The sequence below is a fragment of the Procambarus clarkii genome, chromosome 45 (genome assembly GCF_040958095.1).
Source record: "Procambarus clarkii isolate CNS0578487 chromosome 45, FALCON_Pclarkii_2.0, whole genome shotgun sequence".
In the NCBI taxonomy this organism is placed as follows: Eukaryota; Metazoa; Arthropoda; class Malacostraca; order Decapoda; family Cambaridae; genus Procambarus; species Procambarus clarkii.
The window spans coordinates 2,033,880-2,055,697 of NC_091194.1; the positions used below are offsets into that span (position 1 = coordinate 2,033,880).

General features: G+C 36.4%; 1 protein-coding gene across 3 annotated transcripts; it reads left to right on the forward strand.

Moving 5' to 3' along the window:
• The first annotated feature begins 253 nt into the window (after positions 1–253).
• LOC123769924 (uncharacterized) lies at positions 254–10,632 on the forward strand. Of its 3 annotated transcripts, none has more exons than XM_045761359.2 (4): positions 254–405; positions 3,168–3,915; positions 5,502–5,577; positions 7,111–10,632. In XM_045761359.2, exons 1-4 carry the CDS (start codon positions 388–390, stop codon positions 10,439–10,441), a joined length of 4,173 nt encoding a protein of 1,390 aa, XP_045617315.2. In that variant the 5' UTR covers positions 254–387; the 3' UTR covers positions 10,442–10,632. The 3 variants fall into 3 exon arrangements, with proteins under 3 accessions (XP_045617315.2, XP_045617316.2, XP_069157192.1); XM_045761360.2 differs by having other exon boundaries at positions 7,114–10,632; XM_069301091.1 differs by lacking the exon at positions 254–405 and adding an exon at positions 730–1,518.
• Positions 10,633–21,818: the final 11,186 nt, after the last annotated feature.

The following is a 21,818-nucleotide window of genomic DNA, read 5'->3' on the forward strand; positions in this document are numbered from 1 at the left end:
AAATATTCCTGGTGATCACCTCGTTGCGTGTGACGAGTATATGTTCCTTGATGGAGCCCTGTTGTTTGTGCTGTGTTAATCACCTAGAGAGGGACGTTGTTGTCTTGCCTATATACTGAAAATTTAAGCCCAATAACCAAACTCAAGTAGCCAAGAGTAAGGGTACCTGAAACGCAATGCGTGTTTGTGGTTTTGAAAGAATGTAAAAAAAAAATACCAATTTTATGTAATCTCACATATGCATTGTACCTTCTTGTAAATAATAATAATAATAGTTATTGTTATTATTAAGGTTAGCGCAGGGGTCCCTAAGTCAGAAGAGACGCAGTAGGGCCCGAAACGTATCTTGTGTTGTTCAATGGTTTTCCTGTGCCAGTGATAGGAATTATGGCACAGCAGGAGGAGGTATGTGGGCTTTTACGTGTTTTATATGTATTATATAAATAATATATATTATATATCTTGTCAGGAACAACAGGTGTAAATAAACAAGTGGGTACAATAGGCGTATCAGCAGAGGTGACATAACATGGTGTAACGACCTGATATACTCTGATGTTTTACCTGAATTTCCCTGTGGGCCAACACCTCTGTAAGGGCCTCGACGAAGACAGGAAGTCGGCGGCTAGTCAAAGATCTCCCCCTATTTGTCCAAGAGGGTTCAAAACGAGGGTTCAATAGTTAAGCCGATCTGTACCAGACCTGTTCCACACTGTTATATGTAACAACAATTGTGCTACATATAACGCACCTCCACAGATCTCCAGTATCAGCTCTTGATACTGGTAATGGCTCAAAAGGGCCACCACTTACGGGTTATTCATGCCCGTGCCACCTTTTGGGTGGCTTAATCTTCATCAATCATCAAATCTGTTACATATAAAGTGTGTTACCTTGAGGTTACCTTGAGGTGCTTCCGGGGCTTAGCGTCCCCGCGGCCCGGTCGTCGACCAGGCCTCCTGGTTGCCGGACTGATCAACCAGGCTGTTGGACGCGGCTGCTCGCAGCCTGACGTACGAGTCACAGCCTGGTTGATCAGGTATCCTTTGGAGGTGCTTATCCAGTTCTCTCTTGAACACTGTGAGGGGTCAGCCAGTTATGCCCCAGTGTGTGGGGTGTGTAGCTTCGTCTTAACTCTAGAGCATTTTGGATGCTCTACTGGCTCTTGGCAATATAGCATCTTAAGACTAAGATGTAATGCTATAATTATATACAAACCAACTAGGTCTGTATATTTATAGCATTTTCTAATCAAATTGCTACTTATAAAGTCAACCCATACACAAAGGAAATGAAAGTAATGTTTTGGTCCATCCTAAACCCTTGTTAACTTGTAACTGTTATAATATAATTTATATTTAAAGAATATACAGAAGATGAACATAATAGTGGTTGCTTATTTGTTACATAAAGGGGCATCAGGCCAATGGGGGGAGGAGGGAGGGAGGCACTGACAAGCTGCTGGCTTCCTGTCATATATAGGCCACTAGAGAGATCGTGGGCCTTTAGTAAATTCAGGTAAATTTAATATAGCCACTATTATGCAAAGCTTTTCAGGCATAACTCAAGACAATTTTCTTAATTTATTGATAGGTTTGATGGGCAAACACACTTAGTAATAAACAAAAAGTAAGGTAACATGTGAATTGTTCAAGAAATTTAGCAGATGATATTGTAACAATGATGAAAGGCATACACTATTTAGTATTAAATATTTACAATAACAACAAAACAAAAATGTTCTATTTTGGGTGAGGAAATGTGAGTGAAATATGTTACATGATAAATGTAACATATTACATTGTTATATTTATCATATTACATGATAAATGTAACTAACATGATATTAGTTTGATATTTCTTTGTTTCTCTTTTAAACTGGTTGAGAGAAGTCAAGCTTTAATCTCATTTTAGAAATTATTCCACTAATGGGACCCACGATTTGCACAGCATTTCCGCTTTGGTTGAGTTGTACTTTAGGAATTTCAAATGGATATTTGTGTTTCATAAGGTGCATACTGCCCAGGGTTCTGTTACAGCCCTAAGGGAAGTGTTTGAGGTCAGGATTAGTATTAGTGTTCAGAGTTTTATAGTAATAAAGTACACTTATAATTAAAAAAAAAAGGTATATTTAACATGCTCAAAGAAACAAATTTAGTGAAAAAAATCCTTGGGATAGTGTGACTTATGTTGTATTACATGAGAGATCAGAAACACTTGGCTAGTTCATAAGGTCAGAACAGGTGCAGTTATTTTAGCAGGGATTTCTTTTTAATTTTCATAAATGTTGTATTATTAATGCAGTTTTGTAATGTATTTATGTATTTGTAAACATAGGTTGCTGTGTGTTGTTCAGTAACCCGACAGCTAAGCCCCATCTTCTTGAGTATCTTGAGGTGCTTCTGGGGCTTAACGTCCCCGCGGCCCGGTCGTCGACCAGGCCTCCTGATTGCCGGACTGATCAACCAGGCTGTTGGACGCGGCTGCTCGCAGCCTGACGTATGAGTCACAGCCTGGTTGATCATGTATCCTTTGGAGGATAATTCTAAATTTCATCTGAATCAAGCGATGGTCAAACTTGCTTATTATTTTGGATAAGTTACTCTGAGATTCAAGCTAATGAGGTCTAAATTAGTGAGAGATCAGTGTATCTCCAACCAATAGAAAATGCCATGTGAATGCCAAGCACACCATGCTACCATGCATATTAATATCAAACCTTTAATAGGCAATGATTCCCAAGGAATGAGTCACTGGATATGGGTGTCTAACTTCTAGTCTTTGGATGCATAGAGCTCGCTTGTCAGCTAATCAACCCGTCCTCCTAAAATTATAAAACCTATAGTAACTACAGTATTTGGTCGAATATGTACTGTTGGACCCCCAAAACATTCACGTTTTGTAATGCAATACTAATTTAAAAAAAACGTTCAAGAAAAGATATGCTAAAACCCAAACTTAAACATTCCTAGTCTTAGTAAGCACATATATATACTATATTAAGCTAAGATAGTGTGTAGTATGATTTCTTTGCAAAATCTTCTTCAATTAAGAAGATTTTTCTTAATTATTTTTTAATTAGAGGTATGTGTATATTAATTTTAAGTACAGAGTGCAAATATATCTGCTATATATATTTATACAGTAAATATATTTTTTCTCAACAGGTTGACTGTGGAGTTTATATTGATGCCCCTATCATATACTTCTTCAGAAATGGTTGTGTTCCAGCTCTCTCCTCTATTATTGTTCAGGAATTCAAAAATGCCAAACATGTCAAGTATTTTGTTGAAAATTCCCTAAAGCAGAGTCAAGAACCTCAGAATTTTCATCCCCAGGTCAATAATCATCGACAAGTTGAAAATATGACTTTGTATGAATATCTGAAAATAGTCCATAAGATAGGCAAGAGGGAAGAACAAAAGAAAAAAAAGGCAGAGGGAAAGACGATGGCGGATAACGTAGAGGTTACCGAGAGAAGAGAAGCGGCACCAGACACGTGTGGGACGCAGCTGCTCAATAATCTGGAGGAAAACAAGAATGTATTAAGCAGTGTGCTTATTTCTCAACTCTTGGATACGTCACTCTGTCATGAAGCGCTTGGTTACATTGTAGAGTTGGATGTAACCTTTCTCTGCTATCTTCTTATCAATGATATTATAAAATTTCCATTGAATGTTGAACTGTGCAGAGCTATTAATGACATAAAAGATATCAGAAATGATGTCTATCATTTTGGCTCTACATGTAATTTAAAATATATTGATATGCGTAAGAAGTTAAAGATGCTGTTCAACTCTGCCAAAGTATTATTCAGATATTTGAATAAACCCTTGGACATCATTGAAAGAATAAAGCAAGACTCTTTGAAGCAAATTAAGGCGAGTGTAGATAAATTTTCTGGCCCAATTCTAGGTAAGTTGACAGTAATCAATTTGCAGAGCATTGACACCTCCAAAATCTGGATTATAGTATTCTGAATATATGAGAAATCCAGCTTTTGGTATATTTTGCATTCTTTGTCTGTTTGACCTGGGGGGGGGGGGAGACCTGATAAAAGCCTAATGTGTATGAATACACTCCGTCTTCCTGTCCCCCTACACAGTGACATATTAATTATTATATACTGTTCCAAAAAAAAAAGAAAAAAGATTTTGTTAAATTCCTTTTTCATAGTACAGGGCTGATCTTGGGTACACAGTGGTAGTAAAATAGTGGTAGTAAAATGCAAATGTTGAACATTGCTGTATGTGTAGTATGGTGTTCACAAGAATTTTCACATAATACTTTAGCAGTGCACTTAACTCTTTTGTGGTGGCATCCTCTGGAGCATTTTGTTCCAAGGGGTAGAAAAGCTGGTAAAACAATTATTATTATTATTTTTTGTTTTACATTTTACTAATAAAAAGCATGCTCTTTCCATCAGTATTCTATATCATTAAAATAACAATAAAATTTCCTAGTGAAAAATATAAATATAATTAATGTACTATTTGAGTATTCATCCTGTTCTTGTTCTTAACTTTTGCCTTACTCTTACCTCCTTCTAGGAATTACCTTCTTCTCTTACCTGCTCCTCACTCTTGCTTTACTTAATGCCCGTGCCTCCCTCGCTCTCCACACATTCAGCACCGCTCCTGTGCCAGGTAAATCCACTACAGGCTCACCATAGCCCGTGCTACTTGCCCCGCTCCTGTGCCAGGTAAGTTATGGGCTCACCATAGCCCGTGCTACTTGGAACTTGTTCCGAGTAGCTGAATCTATAACAACAACAACCTCGCTCTCATCACATTTGACTTGATAATGGTCCAGGATGGACCGAAACATCGTCATCTCTTCATCTTCTGGCGTGTGATTTGATCGTCAATTTTTAATTTTAGGGGAGCAAAATGCTTTTTTTTTTTCTAGAAGAGCGAGGGTCGCAGACAAGACAATTCGAACATAAGGGAAACCACTCGGATCATTTCTCATATGTCCAGATTGAATCTTAAGTACATGATTTACATTCCTAGATTTTATTTCCTCCAGATTAACTGGGAATTTGATTACTTGCGATCCAGATAAGCTGCCATAAAGCGATTCAGATTTTGGAGGTAACATCAATCTGTATACTGTATGTTGTTTGCATACTCTTGAGTGTATCATTATTTGTTTTTGGATGCTACCAACAATTATGCTTTAATTGCTACAACAAATTAATTGCTTCACAACTAAAGTATGATTATACCATTAATGCCACTAATGTTCACTCCAGCATAAGTTAGTTACGATACATTTACTCCAGCACATGTTAGTCGCACTCACTCCAGCACAAGCCCGTTACTCATTAATGATATTGACGCAAATGAGATGAACTGGGTATCAGTTTATGAGTAACAAACAGATCATTTGTTGAATATTCTTGTCAAAAGGAAATATATATTCTAGGATACGGTATATGTCGTTGCCTTTTGTATTTGTATTTGATAGTCCTCTCATATTTATTAATTGTTTTCCTACAGGTACACTAAAGCAAGAGATTCACACAAATTATAGATCACCAAAGCATCACGTTTTACCGGACATCGAACATTTTCGGTAAGACTGAGTGTGGTACCAAATTGGTTGCATAATTCTTATTGGTTCTTATATCAGGATTTTTTTTTGTATTTGTTGTTTCTATTTTTATATTTGAGAGAGCTAGTGACCTACCAGGAAGATGCATTTCATTACATTCAATGCTGGATATTTCCAGGATTTCTTGAGAATGTATTTTCAGACTGATTTAAACTTGACAGTTTTATGCACAGTTGAAATGCAAAGAGGGGCCTGATGGCTGAATGGACAGCGCTCAGGGTTCATAATCCTAAGGGGACCGGATTTGATCCCTGGCAAAGACGGAAACAATTGGGCAGAGTTTCTTTTACCCTCATGTGCCTGTTCACCTAGTAGTAAATAGGTAACTGGGAGATAGACAGCTGCTATGGGCTGCTTCCTGGGGATATGTGTGTGTGTGTGTGTGTGTTTGAAAGGTATGATTAAGGACTTGTCTGAAATGCTATGCGTGCTAGTGGCTTTACAAGAATGTAAGAACTCTTGTCTACCTATCCCCTATAAAATTCCCACTGTCAGGGACAGGAAGCCTGTACTTAGGCTTATTGAAGTCCCCCCGAGGCGAGCTACTGACTTATCCCAGGATACAACCCACAACACCTGCATAACCACTGGGTAACTGCTGCAAAGTGAATAGAGGCATCAGGTGAAAGGAAATGTGTCTAACCGTTGGTTCCCAACTGTAATGTTCCAATAATTGCAAAAAGTGTCATGGGGAAAGTTAGGTTAATTAGTTTAATAGTGTAATTACTAATAATAAATTAATATAATACTAGTACTACTACTACTACTAATATTATTATACAGTACAGTACTGTACTTGTGTATTACAGTACATGTTGGAGTGACATACTGTACTAATGGTGAGGATACAGCATGGATCAAATTAAACCTCTTTAATATATTTGTTTTTCCTTCAGATGGAAAATCCAGTAAAGATGCTGGATTACCTGCTTGGTTTGTGTGTGAATTCAAACCCACAACCCTGAACTCCTCAGGGACATGTACTATTGCCAATTGTAGGGCCTTAGTATTTATTCATAGATTCATCACACTTTTGTGATTTCATTGTGTGTGTGAAAAAAGTTGGAGGTTGTGAGTTGGTTTAGATATCCGAGAGTGAGTTGTGCTCTAGTAAGGATGGTCATAAAGAGTAACTGGATGGTGAGCAAGCGAGAGACTGGTGTGGTGAGCAAGCAAGAGACTGGTGTGGTGAGCAAGCAAGAGACTGGTGTGGTGAGCAAGCAAGAGACTGGTGTGGTGAGCAAGCAAGAGACTGGTGTGGTGAGCAAGCAAGAGACTGGTGTGGTGGTTTGAGGCTCTTTATGAATGCAAAGAATTTCTTTTAGAAGTATGTAAAGAGTTGTTTGTGAATTTGAGAGTACAGTACAGTGTAATTGTGAGTGATGATGAAGGTATGAGAGAGTATGTCTGTATGTATGTAAGTATATATGTATGTTAGTAAATGCTTGTGTGTGTTTTCGTGTTAATTTGTTTAATAATCTACCTTCTTTCCAGTAGGGGTTCACAACCTAGAACAGCAGTTGAAAGTCTTGAAGAGTTTAAGAAATTCATACAAGACTGCAGAAGTGATGAATTGCAAAAAGCACGGCCAATCATGATCTGTGGAGCTCCAGGGTCTGGTAAAACATCACTTCTGGAAAATCTTACAGAAGCATTTTGTAAAGATTCTGATAAATACTTCTCACTAATTTTGTACTTGGGTGCTAGTTGCAGGATGTATAGATCTATATTTTGGAAGGAAGTATGTGAAAGTATAATAAATCTTTGTCCTGAAACTGTTAGCAAATTTGGAAAAGAATTAGTGAATCATGTGATTAAAATGCATGCTGATAATATTCTTTTTCTTGTCGACTGGAACATCCAGTATCAGGGAGATATATTGCTTGATGTGGAAAGGGGGACGTGGGTTATCTCTTGTCAGGGTTTCCCTGAGGTTCCTTCATACTGTCATGTCCTTAGAGTCTTGCCATTATGTGAAACTCGGGTGGAACAAATTTTGCATTGCATCAGTCCTAATGCTGATGAAGTAAGGCATATCCTCAAACTATATGAAGAGTGCAGTTATAAGGGTCTCCTCAACAGCCCAGATATAGTAAGCATATTTTGCACAATTGGAACTAGTGTTCCATTTGATAAAATGTTGGAGTATTTTGTAAACAAGAAGGTTGGTAACTTTGCTTATAGTGAAAAAGAATTGACCAAACTAGGAAGAGTTGCATTTAACTCAATCTTAAAGAACGGAAAGTTTTATGCAGAAAAGGATCTCTGCGAAATCAGACAGGAAGTGAAAGATCAATTTGTTGAATATCACGATAAATATGCTTCCTTTAGGTACCGAGTCATAGAAGATTTTATGGCTGCCAAATATGTTATTGTTAACCCAGAGGAGGCATGCAGCAAGTGGTTAAATCAGGTTCCGTTATTTAAACGAGTATTTAGGTTTGTTTGTTCTATGTGGCTTGAGAATGGGAATAATATTCAGACCTTTTTGCCTTTCATCAAGTCATATCTTTTAAAGTTGTTAGGTAATGAAAAGTCAGACAAAAAGACAAATAGAAAATTGAAAAATAAATATATTGTCCCTAAGAAATCGGACAAAAAAATTAATACTGTAGAACCAATGGACGTTGACATTCCTCCAGATGCTGTTTCCACAGCTAATTGTTGCCCTATTGACAATATGGAGAAGTTTGGCAATGCAAGTAAATTTACAAAGTGGCCTTACATTGTTAAACTTGCTGATGATTGTCATTATCATCAAGAAGTTATGAAAGTGCTAGCCAAAATCTTGGTTTCTAAGAGCTCATGGCTATTTAAGTGCAAATGCCTAGATGAAAGTGTCATAGAGAAAATAGGTAACATATTGAAGTACATAAGAGTAACAAATCCTTTAACAATTACATTAGAGAGTGGTCCAAATACAAAAATTCTAAACAATATATGGAACATGCTGAATACTTTAACGGAGTTGCATCATCATACTTCAGTTAAAATAATGATTGTTCACAAGGAAACTCTACCAATACCACACAATAAAATGTTAAAGGAACTGTCCTATGCAATAACAAAATACTGTGATACCCCATTGAACATAACAAAGTATGTAGGACCTTTATTTTGTTCAGGAATTCCCCAATTTTTGAAATGTTTGTGCATGAGGAGAGTGGAAGTGTTAAATGTTTGTGTGTATGATATTGCTACATTTAAAGAGATTCTGTCATGTACAGGATTATCGTGTCTTAGAGAGGTTATTGTAAGAGTTGATCTTAAATCTGATGAGCAGATCCTTGAAGACACACCCAAGTTACCTATACCAAAATCAGTCCCATTAACTATGACAATTAAATATTTTGATAGACTGCAAAAGCTATTAAATAAATTTGAGTCACCACATTATGTTGAATCTCTGAGCATATATGATGTTTATATACATAAAAGCTTCAAGCTAGATTTATCGCATTTCAAAGATCTGACACGTCTGTATATAAGATTTATTCCTGGAACAAAGGCTGCCTATATTGCTCCGGAAATTCCAGCACATCGAAAGTCAATGGAGGTAGAAGAGGAGAGAGAGAGCAGAACAATAATGGAAGTAGAAAAGAAAGAGGGCAGAATGATAATGAAAAGAAGAGAGGAGAGAGAGAGCAGAGGAATGGAAACAGAAGAGATGAAGGAGAACAGAACAATGGACATAGAAGAGGAGAGAGAGAGCAAAACAATGGAAATAGAACAAAAGAAAGAGAGCAGAACATTAGAAATAGAACAGAAGAAAGAGAGACCAGCAGTGGAATTAGAAAGGAAGAGAGAAAGAATTATATTAGTCTCTCCAAAAGAGTGGATATGCCATCTCTCAATTAACCTTATTCTTCCTGAAAGGTTGGAAAGATTGTTACTAAGGAACATGGAATACTGTAACAATTCAAATAGCTTTTTGTTACTCACATACTGGAAGAATTCCAATATTCAAAGACTGATTATTGAGGATTCATTTCTCTCCATAACTGGAGTTAGAAATATATTAAAAGATCATAATGATTCAGATAATAGGAATATAGAGCAGGCCCTGAAAAGACACTGTACAATAGATAGAAGATCTTCATTACAGTTAAGGGAGTGGTTGAGGAAAAAACCACGTCTTGAGAAAGAAGAGCGCCAAAAGAGACGTCAAAATAAACCTCCCGGAAAGGAGCTAATAATCACGAGTCAGTTTGCTTTGTGTAATGAATGTAGAGAATTCCCATGCACCTGCCCACACAAGGATTGGGAGGACTGCAAGGAAACCCTTAAGGATCTTGTTGATCTTATTGAGGATGTATACACCAGTGATATTTTGAATTTTAGCTTTACTAGCGAAATTGTTACGGTGAGGAAGGATATGTGTGGAGATTTAAGGGTACATTGCCCTCTGACAAAGCTCACTGATGGCATTGTTTATAATTTGGTGAATGATGATAATATGCATGATCTGAACAGTGACAAATCGCCTTTGAATTACATATTTCAAACACTGACACTTGCACAGTGCATTTGCTTAGAGCACACTAATCTCACATATGAGGGAGCAATGGCAGTAGTTAAACAGTTGAAACAAGGGAAGAGCAAGTATTGCAACATTGAGAATGTAGAGCCATTTTCTCTCACAATAAAGTCTGACTATCATCCAGAATCTGATGATGAAGTTGAAAATAGTAGCTTTCTAAATTATTTAAGAAATGAAGATTGCTTGGCACAGTTTAACTTTTGGTGTTGTTGTAGTGGTCGATGCCATCGTATAAAGAAATCTATAGCAGGTCAGATTTTTGTCAATGATAAGCTAATGCCTTGAAAGAGTACTATTTGTAAGAATGTTTCATTGTCACTACTGTTCATTATTTAACCAGCCAGATTGCTGGTTAAACTATATTGCCAGATTGGCTTATTAAACTTTTTATTATATATTAAAACCAGCCATAAGATGTTTTTGATAATGGCATTCCCACTCAAAATGTATTCTCTTAGTAAAGATTTATTATAAAATTTGTTTTCTAACCTGATTAAACCCATATTTAACATATTTTTGAATGGAATTCACTAAATGGTTATCTTGTTAGAATGGAATTCTTTTAATTTATTAACAAAATTGCACTTCATACTGATTGAAAAACGATAACATAATATATAAAAACACCAAGAAAAAAAACATTAGGCCAATCACACTAAAATATTTGCATATTACCAGAAACAATAGTTATTAGGGGAATTACCATCTTGTGTTGGCTAGCTAATTTTCAGGGCTAATGCTAATCCTGTCCTTAAGTTCCTAGAGGGCATCTTAACTTAAAGCAGAAAAGTTCTGCAAATCAGGGGTCTTGAATTGTGGAATGACCTCCCTAATGAGATTCAAGACTATACTTCTTTCAAACAATTTAAAATCACCACTTATCAACCTGTATTGGTTGTTATTGTGAACATTAACTACTAAATTTGCAATTACAAAAAGCTGCCGTGTCAAAATAAAATGTTGTCTCTAGATGCTCGGATTTTCAGGGAAAGATGATTTGGAGCACACATATGAATGTTCACTTGTTTAAATAAAACATTACTTTTTTTTTAAACATTATTAATCCTCAGGAAAAGGTTGCAGGTTTATTGGGTGGGGTTGCTGTGGGTGATTAAATATGTATGTGTATGTATATATGTATAAGTATATATATATATATGTACATGTATGTATGAGAATGTGTACATGTGTATATATATATATATATATATATATATATATATATATATATATATATATATATATATATATATATATATATATATATATATATATATATATATATATATATATATATATATATATATATATATATATATATATATATATATATATATATATATATATATACTGTATATATTAATAATAATTTTGTAACTAGCGTCAAAATTGTTATTTACTTAGCTAAACGAACTAGAGGGTTCAGTTCCTGAACCGATTCAAGTTCAAGTTCAAGTATGTTTATTGAGATAAGCAATAAATACATCTCAAAGGGATAGAGTAGCTTAGGCTATTTCTACCCCCCTCTACTTCAAGTCCCTCAAGGGGCGCACAAATTCAGTGAGTACAAATAGACATATAACAGTACAAGAATCCCATTTAAAAGTGCATACAGCAAGTACAGCATATAATTGTTACATTCTTGGGGCAAAATTCTTGTAGCTCCTAAGTATACTGTCTATTATACCATTATCACACATCCAAACAATTTGATGTGGTACACTATTTATTTCCTTATTTCTATATTTTTCAATAAGGTGACACTCTAATACATAATGTTCTAAGGTGTGGGCGTGCGGCATACTACATAATTTACACTCCTTATCTTTTTCACTGACATCAACACCGTATTGCCAGATATATTTATATCCTAATCGTATTCTCATGTAAATTGAATCCTTCCAAGTAGACTTTCCTTTACCATAAGTGAAGGACGAATTTGTATTTATTATTGAATAATTCTTAAGTGTGTTACTACTGTCCACCATTGCCATTCTCTTTATCATTTCTTCACCCTCCTGAATCACCTTGAGTCTTGTTTTTATTTGTTTCAAGGTTAACTGACATACAACATCAACAAGAGTTTTTTCAGTGGCTCTCTTCGCTATGTCATCAACTACCTCATTCAACAGTATTCCCACATGTGAAGGGATCCACATGAATCTTACTTTATACCCAGTTTTTTCTAGTCTCTTAACATTCTCTCTACACTCTATCACAATATTCTGATATACTGGGCGTCTGCTATTTAAAGACTCTAATGCTCCTCTGCTGTCAATAAAGAAGCAAGCATTTTTACCACATTTGACTACTTCCTGTAATCCTGCTAATACACCTTGGAGTTCAGCCTGCGTTGAAGAGACATTGTCAGTTAAGCGGCGTCCAATAACAGTGTCTACAGTGCCGATGTCAGTGTACTCCCTGATCAAGACTCCACATCCTGCCTTCCCATCCCTAGCTACTGACCCATCACAATATACATGTATCCTGAACCGATTATGTGCCTCTGTAATCCTTTACACCACCGCCCACGGGATGGGTATGGGGTGCATAATAAAGAAAGAAATTGAATTGTAGCGCTGCTCAATAAACTCGCCCCTAAGGGCAAAATAACATTTTAGGTCGCAGGCTTAGTGTCCCCGTCGAGGCCACTAAAGGTGGTGTTCCTCAGGTAAATTGCAGCAAAATTCTATCATGCACGGCAGCCGTCTTATGTTATAGTCGCCCTCAAAATACTTAAATTTTTGTTTGGTCAACAGATTATGGGTAACTATATAAATTGAAATAGTAAATATAAATTATATTGACTTTCAAATTAAGATTGTTACAAAATGTTATATTTTATAATACAAATTTAAATTATAATAAGTACCTTAATTAAAAACAAAATTAGCAAAATATTTACATAAAAATTTGGATTACAATAATATTTATTTCAATTTTAAAATTAGTATTCATAATGACACTCAAACTTTTCAAATTTTAAGGTTTATTAACACAATTTTTGACATGTCTCTTCCGACTAGAGACAATAATGTTTGCAGTGTTCCCTTAAAAATGCATAGCAAGTGAACATGAATATAAACTGTATTTAGGAATAGTTATAAAAAAAATAGATTATGAATCTGTATTTGTAACAATTTCAACAAATCAGAACCCCATATCCATCGTAGGGACAGGAGTTACTCTATTAGGTTAATTGGAATAAACTTTTATTGGAGCTGGAATTATTTATATTGGAATAACAAAGCGAAGTGAACCATGAGGCTGGTAAGACAGATTTAGTCACAATTTGTATTACAAAAGATACAATGGGTTGGTGAGATTACATAAGAATTTTTTTTTTTTACTTTCATACAAAGCCATTAACACGCATAGAAACTAAATGAAATTCTTAACATTATAAGATGTTAAGACTGTCCCAACCCACTGTAACGTTGTGAGGTGCTCTATATTTTTAGATTATGAATTTATACGTGTCTCAACGCGTTTTGAGACACTCAAAAAAGTTTTTAACAATATTAGAAGAAAAATTTTAGGCGACATTGTATTCTCAAGACTAATTACATTTGATACAGACGAAAGTATATTTTTGAAAGTTATATGTAAATTTTTTATTGTTATTTAATAACATTAACTTTTCTTAAAAATATAAATTGTAATTTATAATTTACATAAAGTTTAAATATATTTATTAATTACGTATTATATAAAATAATATATTTATTTGTCGTTTCTGAAATATAAGCCAAAACGAGCTCGTTTTCTAATTTTCAAGACTCCATGCAATATATATGTAATAATCAAGCATCAACTAACAGAGGTTATATAGTAAGTATAATATTCATATATATTATAAAACTATTATTTATAACTTAAAATTATTATTAGTCAAGTGTATTTATTATGAATCCCAAACCCATCCTGTGAGTTGTAATGAAAAAGGTTAGAAATATATTATGGAGGATCTCGGTGGTACAGTTCTTGACTAACAATGGCGCCAAGCCATTACGACTAAATAGCCCTTGGAAGGGATCAGGATAAGGATTTGGGATGGGACGGAGGACGGGGGTAACCACTTGGACAGTCAGAGATTGAACGCCAGCCTGCATGAAGGGAGACCGTTGCTCTACCGTCTAGCCCAAGTGGTTCGGAAGTACAGTACTTGGTTTTTCTCTTACAGTGGTTGAGAGAGGTGCAGTCTTTAACGTGACTGGGAAGGTCGTTCCACGTTATCAAGTCTCCGTCTCCGTCTTTACAGTCTCCGTGGCGTAGTGGTAAGACGCTCGCCTGGCGTTCCATGAACGCTTTGTTCTGGGTTCGTATCCTCAGGGCGCAAATCCTTAACTGTAGCCTCTGTTTAACCCAACTATCCACCACGTATACGTACTGCCCACTGGATGGGGGCAGTGTGCAGGATAAACATATCAATTGTGACACTAGCTCTCCACATGTCAGTTGCATAAATAGACGAGGGTAGAAATAACCTAAGCTGCTCTATCATTTTGAGATGTAATTCAGTATCAATAAGCCCAACCACTTGGACTGAACGGTAGAGCGACAGTCTCGCTTCATGCAGGTCGGCGTTCAATCCCCGACCGTCCAAGTGGTTGGGCACCATTCCTTCCCTCCCGTCCCATCCTAAATCCTTATCCTAACCCCTTCCAAGTGTTATATAGTCGTAATGGCTTGATATGGCTTTCTCCTGATAGTTCCGTTCCGTATCAATAAACTTACTTGATTTTGAATTGTACCTGTCTAGCTTGGTCGGCTGAAGACACCATATTGCGGGTATTATGTTGAATGCTTGTGATGTATACTCACCTGGTAAATATGTGTATTCAGTATATATTTGAACACGGTTGTCCTGAACAGGGGTGAGACTAACTTAGAGCTTCCTTATTCCTTTAATTATACTAATAAGAATTATTTAATAGCAAGTCTCAACGCCTTGAGACTTTATAAAAATTTTTAAACACTTTAATAAGACGAAATAAATATTACACAACAATTGTTTGGATTAATTACATTTGACTCAGAGGAAAGTATTTTCCTGAAATTTATATGTAAAGTTTTTCTTTATCTTTAATAAATTTAATTTGCTTGTAGTTTTACATTATAATTTATAATTGTCAAAATATTTTGTCGTATTTGTGTATTTATTTTTTATACAGAAAGAATACATTTTATTTGTCATTGTTACGACCCTGGGTTCTCCAGTGGAAACCAGAGGTCAAAATTGAGCTATTAAACTTTCTGGTAGTACAGTTGAGTGCATCTCGAGCGGCAATTGTTTGTATCTTCCCTGCCAGACGTAAGACTATTATTGTTTCTCAAAGAGCATTTAAAGACTGGAGCTGGGGGTTGATTATTAAATAATAACATAGGCACCAACTTTGCTTACTAATACTTTCTAATCATTTGTAAAGTAACAATATGTTGCATAGGGGAAGATCTTTAATGTGCTTAGCTGCACGATCAATTAGGCTCCTTCCGGCACCACGACATGGGAGGCCTAGCTGGTCGCTAGGAGGTTCTTCTCTGGCTGGCGTTCGTGCGGACGAGACCTACTCCGTGGCTGCACCCCTAATCTCCTCCCTTCTCCTCTTACTTATTTCCCTTACCCTAAGTTCCTGTACCATTAAGTTAAGTATTGTATGATTTCTAAGTGTACCTACTCTGGTAGTAACGATTGGTGAGACCTGGGGGTAGTAGTTGCCAGTGTTTTGGGTAACCCTAAGTGTTGTGTTTTGTATTAGGGCACCACATGGTCTCACTACCCTAAGCTGCATCCAGCTTCAGTGCTTATCCAGTAGTACTTTACCCTTTCTTGTTATTAGTGTAAACCTTGTATCCTGTCTATGTGGACCAAGGCTTTTAACGTAAGATAGTGTGGTAAAGTTATTATTATTATTGTTATTGGTGTGAGTGTATATGGGGGGTTGTTAAGGGGTTAATAAATAAGTACATGAATTACAGAGTATCCCTTCTTCCTGTGTGGGAGCGCATTGATCAACCCTTAGACTAACATATATGGTCTAGTAGCAAGTTATTACTACTGTGGATAGTTTATTTTGGGGGCCGGGACTTTTAGCTCTCCCATATTTGATACTCTGTCTTCTAACTACCCTTACCCCTTAATAGTACCAGTCCCCCATAGAAGCCCCACACACATTCATTTATAACAGTCATCATATAAATATGAGCCATACCGAGCTCGTTTTCTAATTTTTGAACTCTGCTAATAGTAATACACGAACAAATACACAGGAGCCTTGATGAGGGTTCGAACCTACGGACTGAGTGTTCCCAGACGCGCTCTAGTCAACCGTACATAATGTGATTTCTCGTGTATAATAATAATAATAATAAAAGAGGTTCGATCTCTCATGAAGGCTCCTACGGATCTTCTCATTGATGCAGTGACGTTATTATAAATAAAATTATTTTGACAATTATAAATTATAATGTAAATTTATAAGAAAAATAAAATTTATTAAAGATTAGGAAAAGTTTTACATATAAATTTCAGAAAAATACTTTCATCTGAGTCATATGTAATTAGTCAGAAGAAGTGATCCATTTATCTAAAAATTTTCTTATTAATCTCTTTATTTATTTTTATATAGTCTCAAAAGCGTTGAGGCTAATAATTATTTTAATTCAAGTAAGTTTATTTAACCATATAAGAGATAAGGTAGCTCAAATTATTCTCACCTCGTTCAGGACAAGTGTTCATATATAAATATATATGCGAACAAGCCTGAATAGTCCCCATCCACTACGGGCCTACTATAGCCCGTGTTACTTTCCCCGCTCCTGTGCCAGGTAAGTTACGGGCTCACCATAGCCCGTGCTGCTTGGAACTTGTTCCGAGTGGCTGAATCTATAACAACAACAACAACTCCCTCATCACAATCGACTTGAGAATGGTCCAGGACGGACCGAAACGTCGTCGTCCCTTCACCTTCTAGTACAAATCTTTTTACCGTGCCGCGGTACAGTTGACTAGAGCGCGCCTGGGAACATTGCATCACCACCTTTCTTACCCTGCACACTGAAAAGTCATATACCACCTTCCTAGATCTCAAGTCTGCCTTTGGTATTGCAAATCGGCATGTTATCTTGAGTGAGCTTGCAAGAATGATTATTGGTGGTCCGCTTCTTTGTTGGATCAGGGGTTACTTATCCAACAGGAGGTCATCTGTATTTTTTCCAGGGGCATAGGAGTGTAACAAGAGACTTTGAACTAGGCACCCCGCAGGGAGGTGTCCTCAGTCCTACCTTATTTAATATCTTAATAAACACGCTGTTAAACTCTATACCGAGCAAACCCAACGTCCACATCATTAGCTATGCTGATGGTATAATGATACACACCACTGGGTATGCTAACACGCAGAACACTCTTAACTCTGTATTAGACTCATGTCAGGACCTAGGTTTAGTTATCTCAGCAGAGAAAACAAAGATACTAAATCGGCGCCCACCCAGGCTGGGAGGAGCTGTTCGCGAGATGCAACTGTCTGATGGCTCCCAGCTTGACTATGTAAACAGATTCAAATACCTTGGCCTTGAGGTGCCACTGTATGGTCCTGTTGTATTCAGACTCTGTCGTCAGTATAAAGAGAGGCTCCGAGCTCTCAAGGCTGTTGCAGGTTATCACTCAGGCTATGGTGCCAATGTCAGAATTGTCAAAATGATGTACTTTGCATACATCAGATCTTTAGTGGATTATGCTGTACTTCTGCTTGCTTGGATGCCTGAAAAAAAGCTTGGAGGGCTTGAAAAATTGCAGAACGAAGCCTTGAGGATAATCCTTGGGTGCCCTCGTACCACAAAGATACTTAACATGACAAAGGATCTTAATATTCCGAGCGTTGTTGATCGTGTTACTGAAATTAACTGTCAAATTGGTATAAAAATGCTTAGGCTAACTCATCCTAATCCTTGCACAGAAGCCCTCCAGAATTGCTTTATTGAAGGTCAGCATTGTTCAAATGGATAACCAACACTGGAACTGAACTCAAAATTTATCAGATTTATAATTTGTACCACGAGAAACAACAACGGCTCTTTCCTGCACCGTAGGAGATTACACCTTTTTAAATTTTAATCCCTCCCTTTCCACCCAAGAAGCAAATTAGAGATCAGCCCAAGCTTCGTCTTGAGGCAAAGCTCAGCGCCTTAAGCCATATTGTTGCTCTCTCCACAGAGCATTCTCTCTCTCAAATCATATACACTGATGATTCCCTACACCGCCCCACGGGTGCAGCTGGAAGTGCAGTTGTCCTGACAATGGGCGATGGCTTATATTTTGAGTGGGGAGTCCGTATAAACAACTGGGCCTCTACCCTTCAGACCGAACTATTTGCCTTGCTTCTTGCACTGAAATGTGTACAAGTCTCCAAACTTGATACATTAATTGTAAGTGACTCTTTATCATCCTTAATTGCTCTCAACTCTTTAAGACTGTAACATGCTCGTGTCCGAAGCTAGACACAAACACAAAAAATACTAATGATGGTAACAGAGTCTATTTCATGTGGTCTCCATCTCATGTTGGCCTCCGAATGCATGATAAACTGATGAGTTAGCCAAAGAGTCTGCCTTTTAAGGAGCCGTTGAGTGTAACCTTGGATTGTCAATGAGCAATCTGAGAGCAGCAGTACACTGAGAACATCAACAAGATCTTGTAGATCTGAGGCAAAGTGAAATTGACACCAGTAATTCCATCTATCATCATACTATCATGCAAGAGGAGCCACACATCTATGGTTCATCCAATAAAATCAGCAGACTTCTAGATGTTACTACTGCTCGGCTTAAACTCGATTACAAGTATCTCTGAGAATTCTCATTATCTGCTGATGTAGACCTGACCAAATGTAAACTGTGTCAACAAAATTATTCGCACACCCTCCGTCACTATGTGATGGAGTGCGAAAAGATACGTGAATTTAGAGACAATTCTATAACCAATGTTCCAACGATGTATAAATATTTAATTCAAAATGATCTGCTACCAGAAATTTTAGCCAAATATCCCCAGTTTGATAACTGTAGGTAGTAACTGAGTGATTGTAACCTATCCACCGCTGCCCACTGGATGGGGGGCGGTGTGCAGGATAAACATATCAATTGTGACACTAGCTCTCCACATATGTCAGTTACTTAAATTAGAACCTGTACTTGTGGTCGATCTCGAACCCATTGTTCATGTGACGACTTATACTGAATTTTGTAACTAGTTCATCAAGATTGTAACTTGTTTAGCTAAATGAACTGTGGGGTTCAGTCCCTGAGCCCATTATGTGCCTCTGTAACCCTTTCCACTACCTCCCAAAGGATGGGTATGGGGTGCATAATAAATGAACTAAACTAACTGATTAGTTTAGTTCATTTATTGACTCCTTCTGAATTTGTATTAATATACGAAAGTACTTAAGGAAATTCCTGTTTCAGTTCTTCCTCCGTGGTCTGTCACATTTTTAATCACGTGTTTATTTGTCGTGATTTACACACATATAATTACAAATATAAATGTATTATTTTTGCATAAATAATAAATAGAAATATTTTGATAATTTAAAATTATAACTTAAATTTATAAGAAACATAAACTTATTAAAGATTAAGAAAATTTTTACATATAAACTTCAGAAAAATACTTTTACCTGAGTCAAAAGTAATTAGTCCGAAGAAGTGACCGTATAGGTTATTATTCTTATTAAATCTGTTAATTTATTTTTTGTAAAGTCTCAAAAGTGTTGAGACTATTATTAATATAATTCAAATTAGGATATTTAACTATATAGGGATAAGGTTAAATTAAAGGTATATCTTGAGATGATAAAGGTATATCTTGAGATGATTTCGGAGCTTAGTGTCCCCGCGGCCCGTCTTCGACCAGGCCTCCAGCCCCCCAGGAAGCAGCCCGTGACAACTGACTAACTCCCAGGTACCTATTTACTGCTAGGTAACAGAAGCATCAGGGTGAAAGAAACTCTGCCCATTGTTTCTCACCGGCGCCCGGGATCGAACCTGGGACCACAGGATCACGCGTCCAGTGTTCTGTCCGCTCAGCCACCGGCTCAAGTTATTCGCACACCCCAATCAGGACAACAGAGTTCATACTATATATATATATATATATATATATATATATATATATATATATATATATATATATATATATATATATATATAGTATATATATTCAGTATATATATATATATATATATATTCCCACAAGCATTCTACATAATACCTGCACTATGGTATCTTCAGGCGACCAAGACAGGTTCAATTCAAGATCAAGTAAGTTTATTAAGATACTGAAATACATCTCAAAAGAATGGAGTAGCTTAGATTATTTCTACCTTCGTCTATTTATGCAACTGACATATGTGGACAACTAGTTTCACAATCTATATGGTTATCCTGCTCCCCCCCCCCCCAACCATTCCCCATCCAGTGGGCAGCGGTGGTTAGGTTACAATCACTTCTACAATGTTACAATTCTTTTTACCATGTCGCGGTACAGTTGACTAGAGCGGGCCTGGGAACACTCATCTCATAGGTTCAAACCATCATCAGGTTATTTCTACCCTCGTCTATTTAAGCAATTGATCTATTGGATTTGGATTTCTTCTTTTATTATTATTATTATTATTGAGCTCAAAAATTAGAAAACGAGCTCGGTATGGTTCATATCTATATGAAGACAGCTATTGATATATTATTTTTGAATAAGTATTAAATAAAAATATATAAACAATATATTTTGGCAATTATAAATTATACATTTAAATAAGAAAAAATAATTAAAATATTAAATATAAAGTAAAACTTTACATATAAATTTCAGGAAAATACGTTTTTGTGAATCAAATGCAGTTAGTCCGAAGAATTTTTCTAAAATTTAACTATTTTTTCTTGTAAAATGATAAATACTTTTTAGAAAGTCTCATAATAAATGAGACTTGAAAGCATTATACATATAATAAAACCTTTCATGGAAGAGGTAACTCAAATTTTTCTCACCCTGTTCAGTACAACGTGTCCATAACGGTTGTTCCGGCAATATTTCTTATATTCGCTGGGAGGATGTTGAACAACTGTGGACCTCTGATGTTAATAGTGTTCTCTGATTGTGCCTATTTGCTTCCATATCGTTCACTCCAGTATGTTGTTATTTTACTGTGCAGATTTGGGACGTGGCCTTCCAGTATTTTCCACGTATATATTATTTGATATCTCTCTCGTCTCCTGTCTAGTGCACCTAGTGAGTACATTTGGAGCGCTTTGAGACAATCCCAATAATTTAGATGCTTTATCGCGTCTATGTATGCCGTATTTGTATCACATAATGTTGGAAATCAGAGCACAGGGGAAATGGTTAATTTCCCTGCTCAGACACGCATTAATCAACTGACTGTGCAACCTTGTCATTTTCTTAATCAATGTAAATAAACTTAATCTGTGTAAACACTATGCAAATAAAGAGACACAGTCTATGGAAGTCACTCCCTAACGAAAAGAAAAGTTGTCCAATTTTTACCTTATTCAAAAATAAAACCAAAAAGTACCTAATTTCATCCTCATAGTTTCCTACCTAGTGATTTAAACCTCACACTGTATCTCGTGCTACCCAATTCCC

Bases quoted from the DNA above. Each gene is read 5' to 3' on its own strand.
- LOC123769924 (XM_045761359.2), top strand. The intron at 3,916-5,501 runs GTAAGTTGACAG...GTTTTCCTACAG, and splicing joins ATTTTCTGGCCCAATTCTAG to GTACACTAAAGCAAGAGATT. The intron at 5,578-7,110 runs GTAAGACTGAGT...CCTTCTTTCCAG, and splicing joins CCGGACATCGAACATTTTCG to TAGGGGTTCACAACCTAGAA.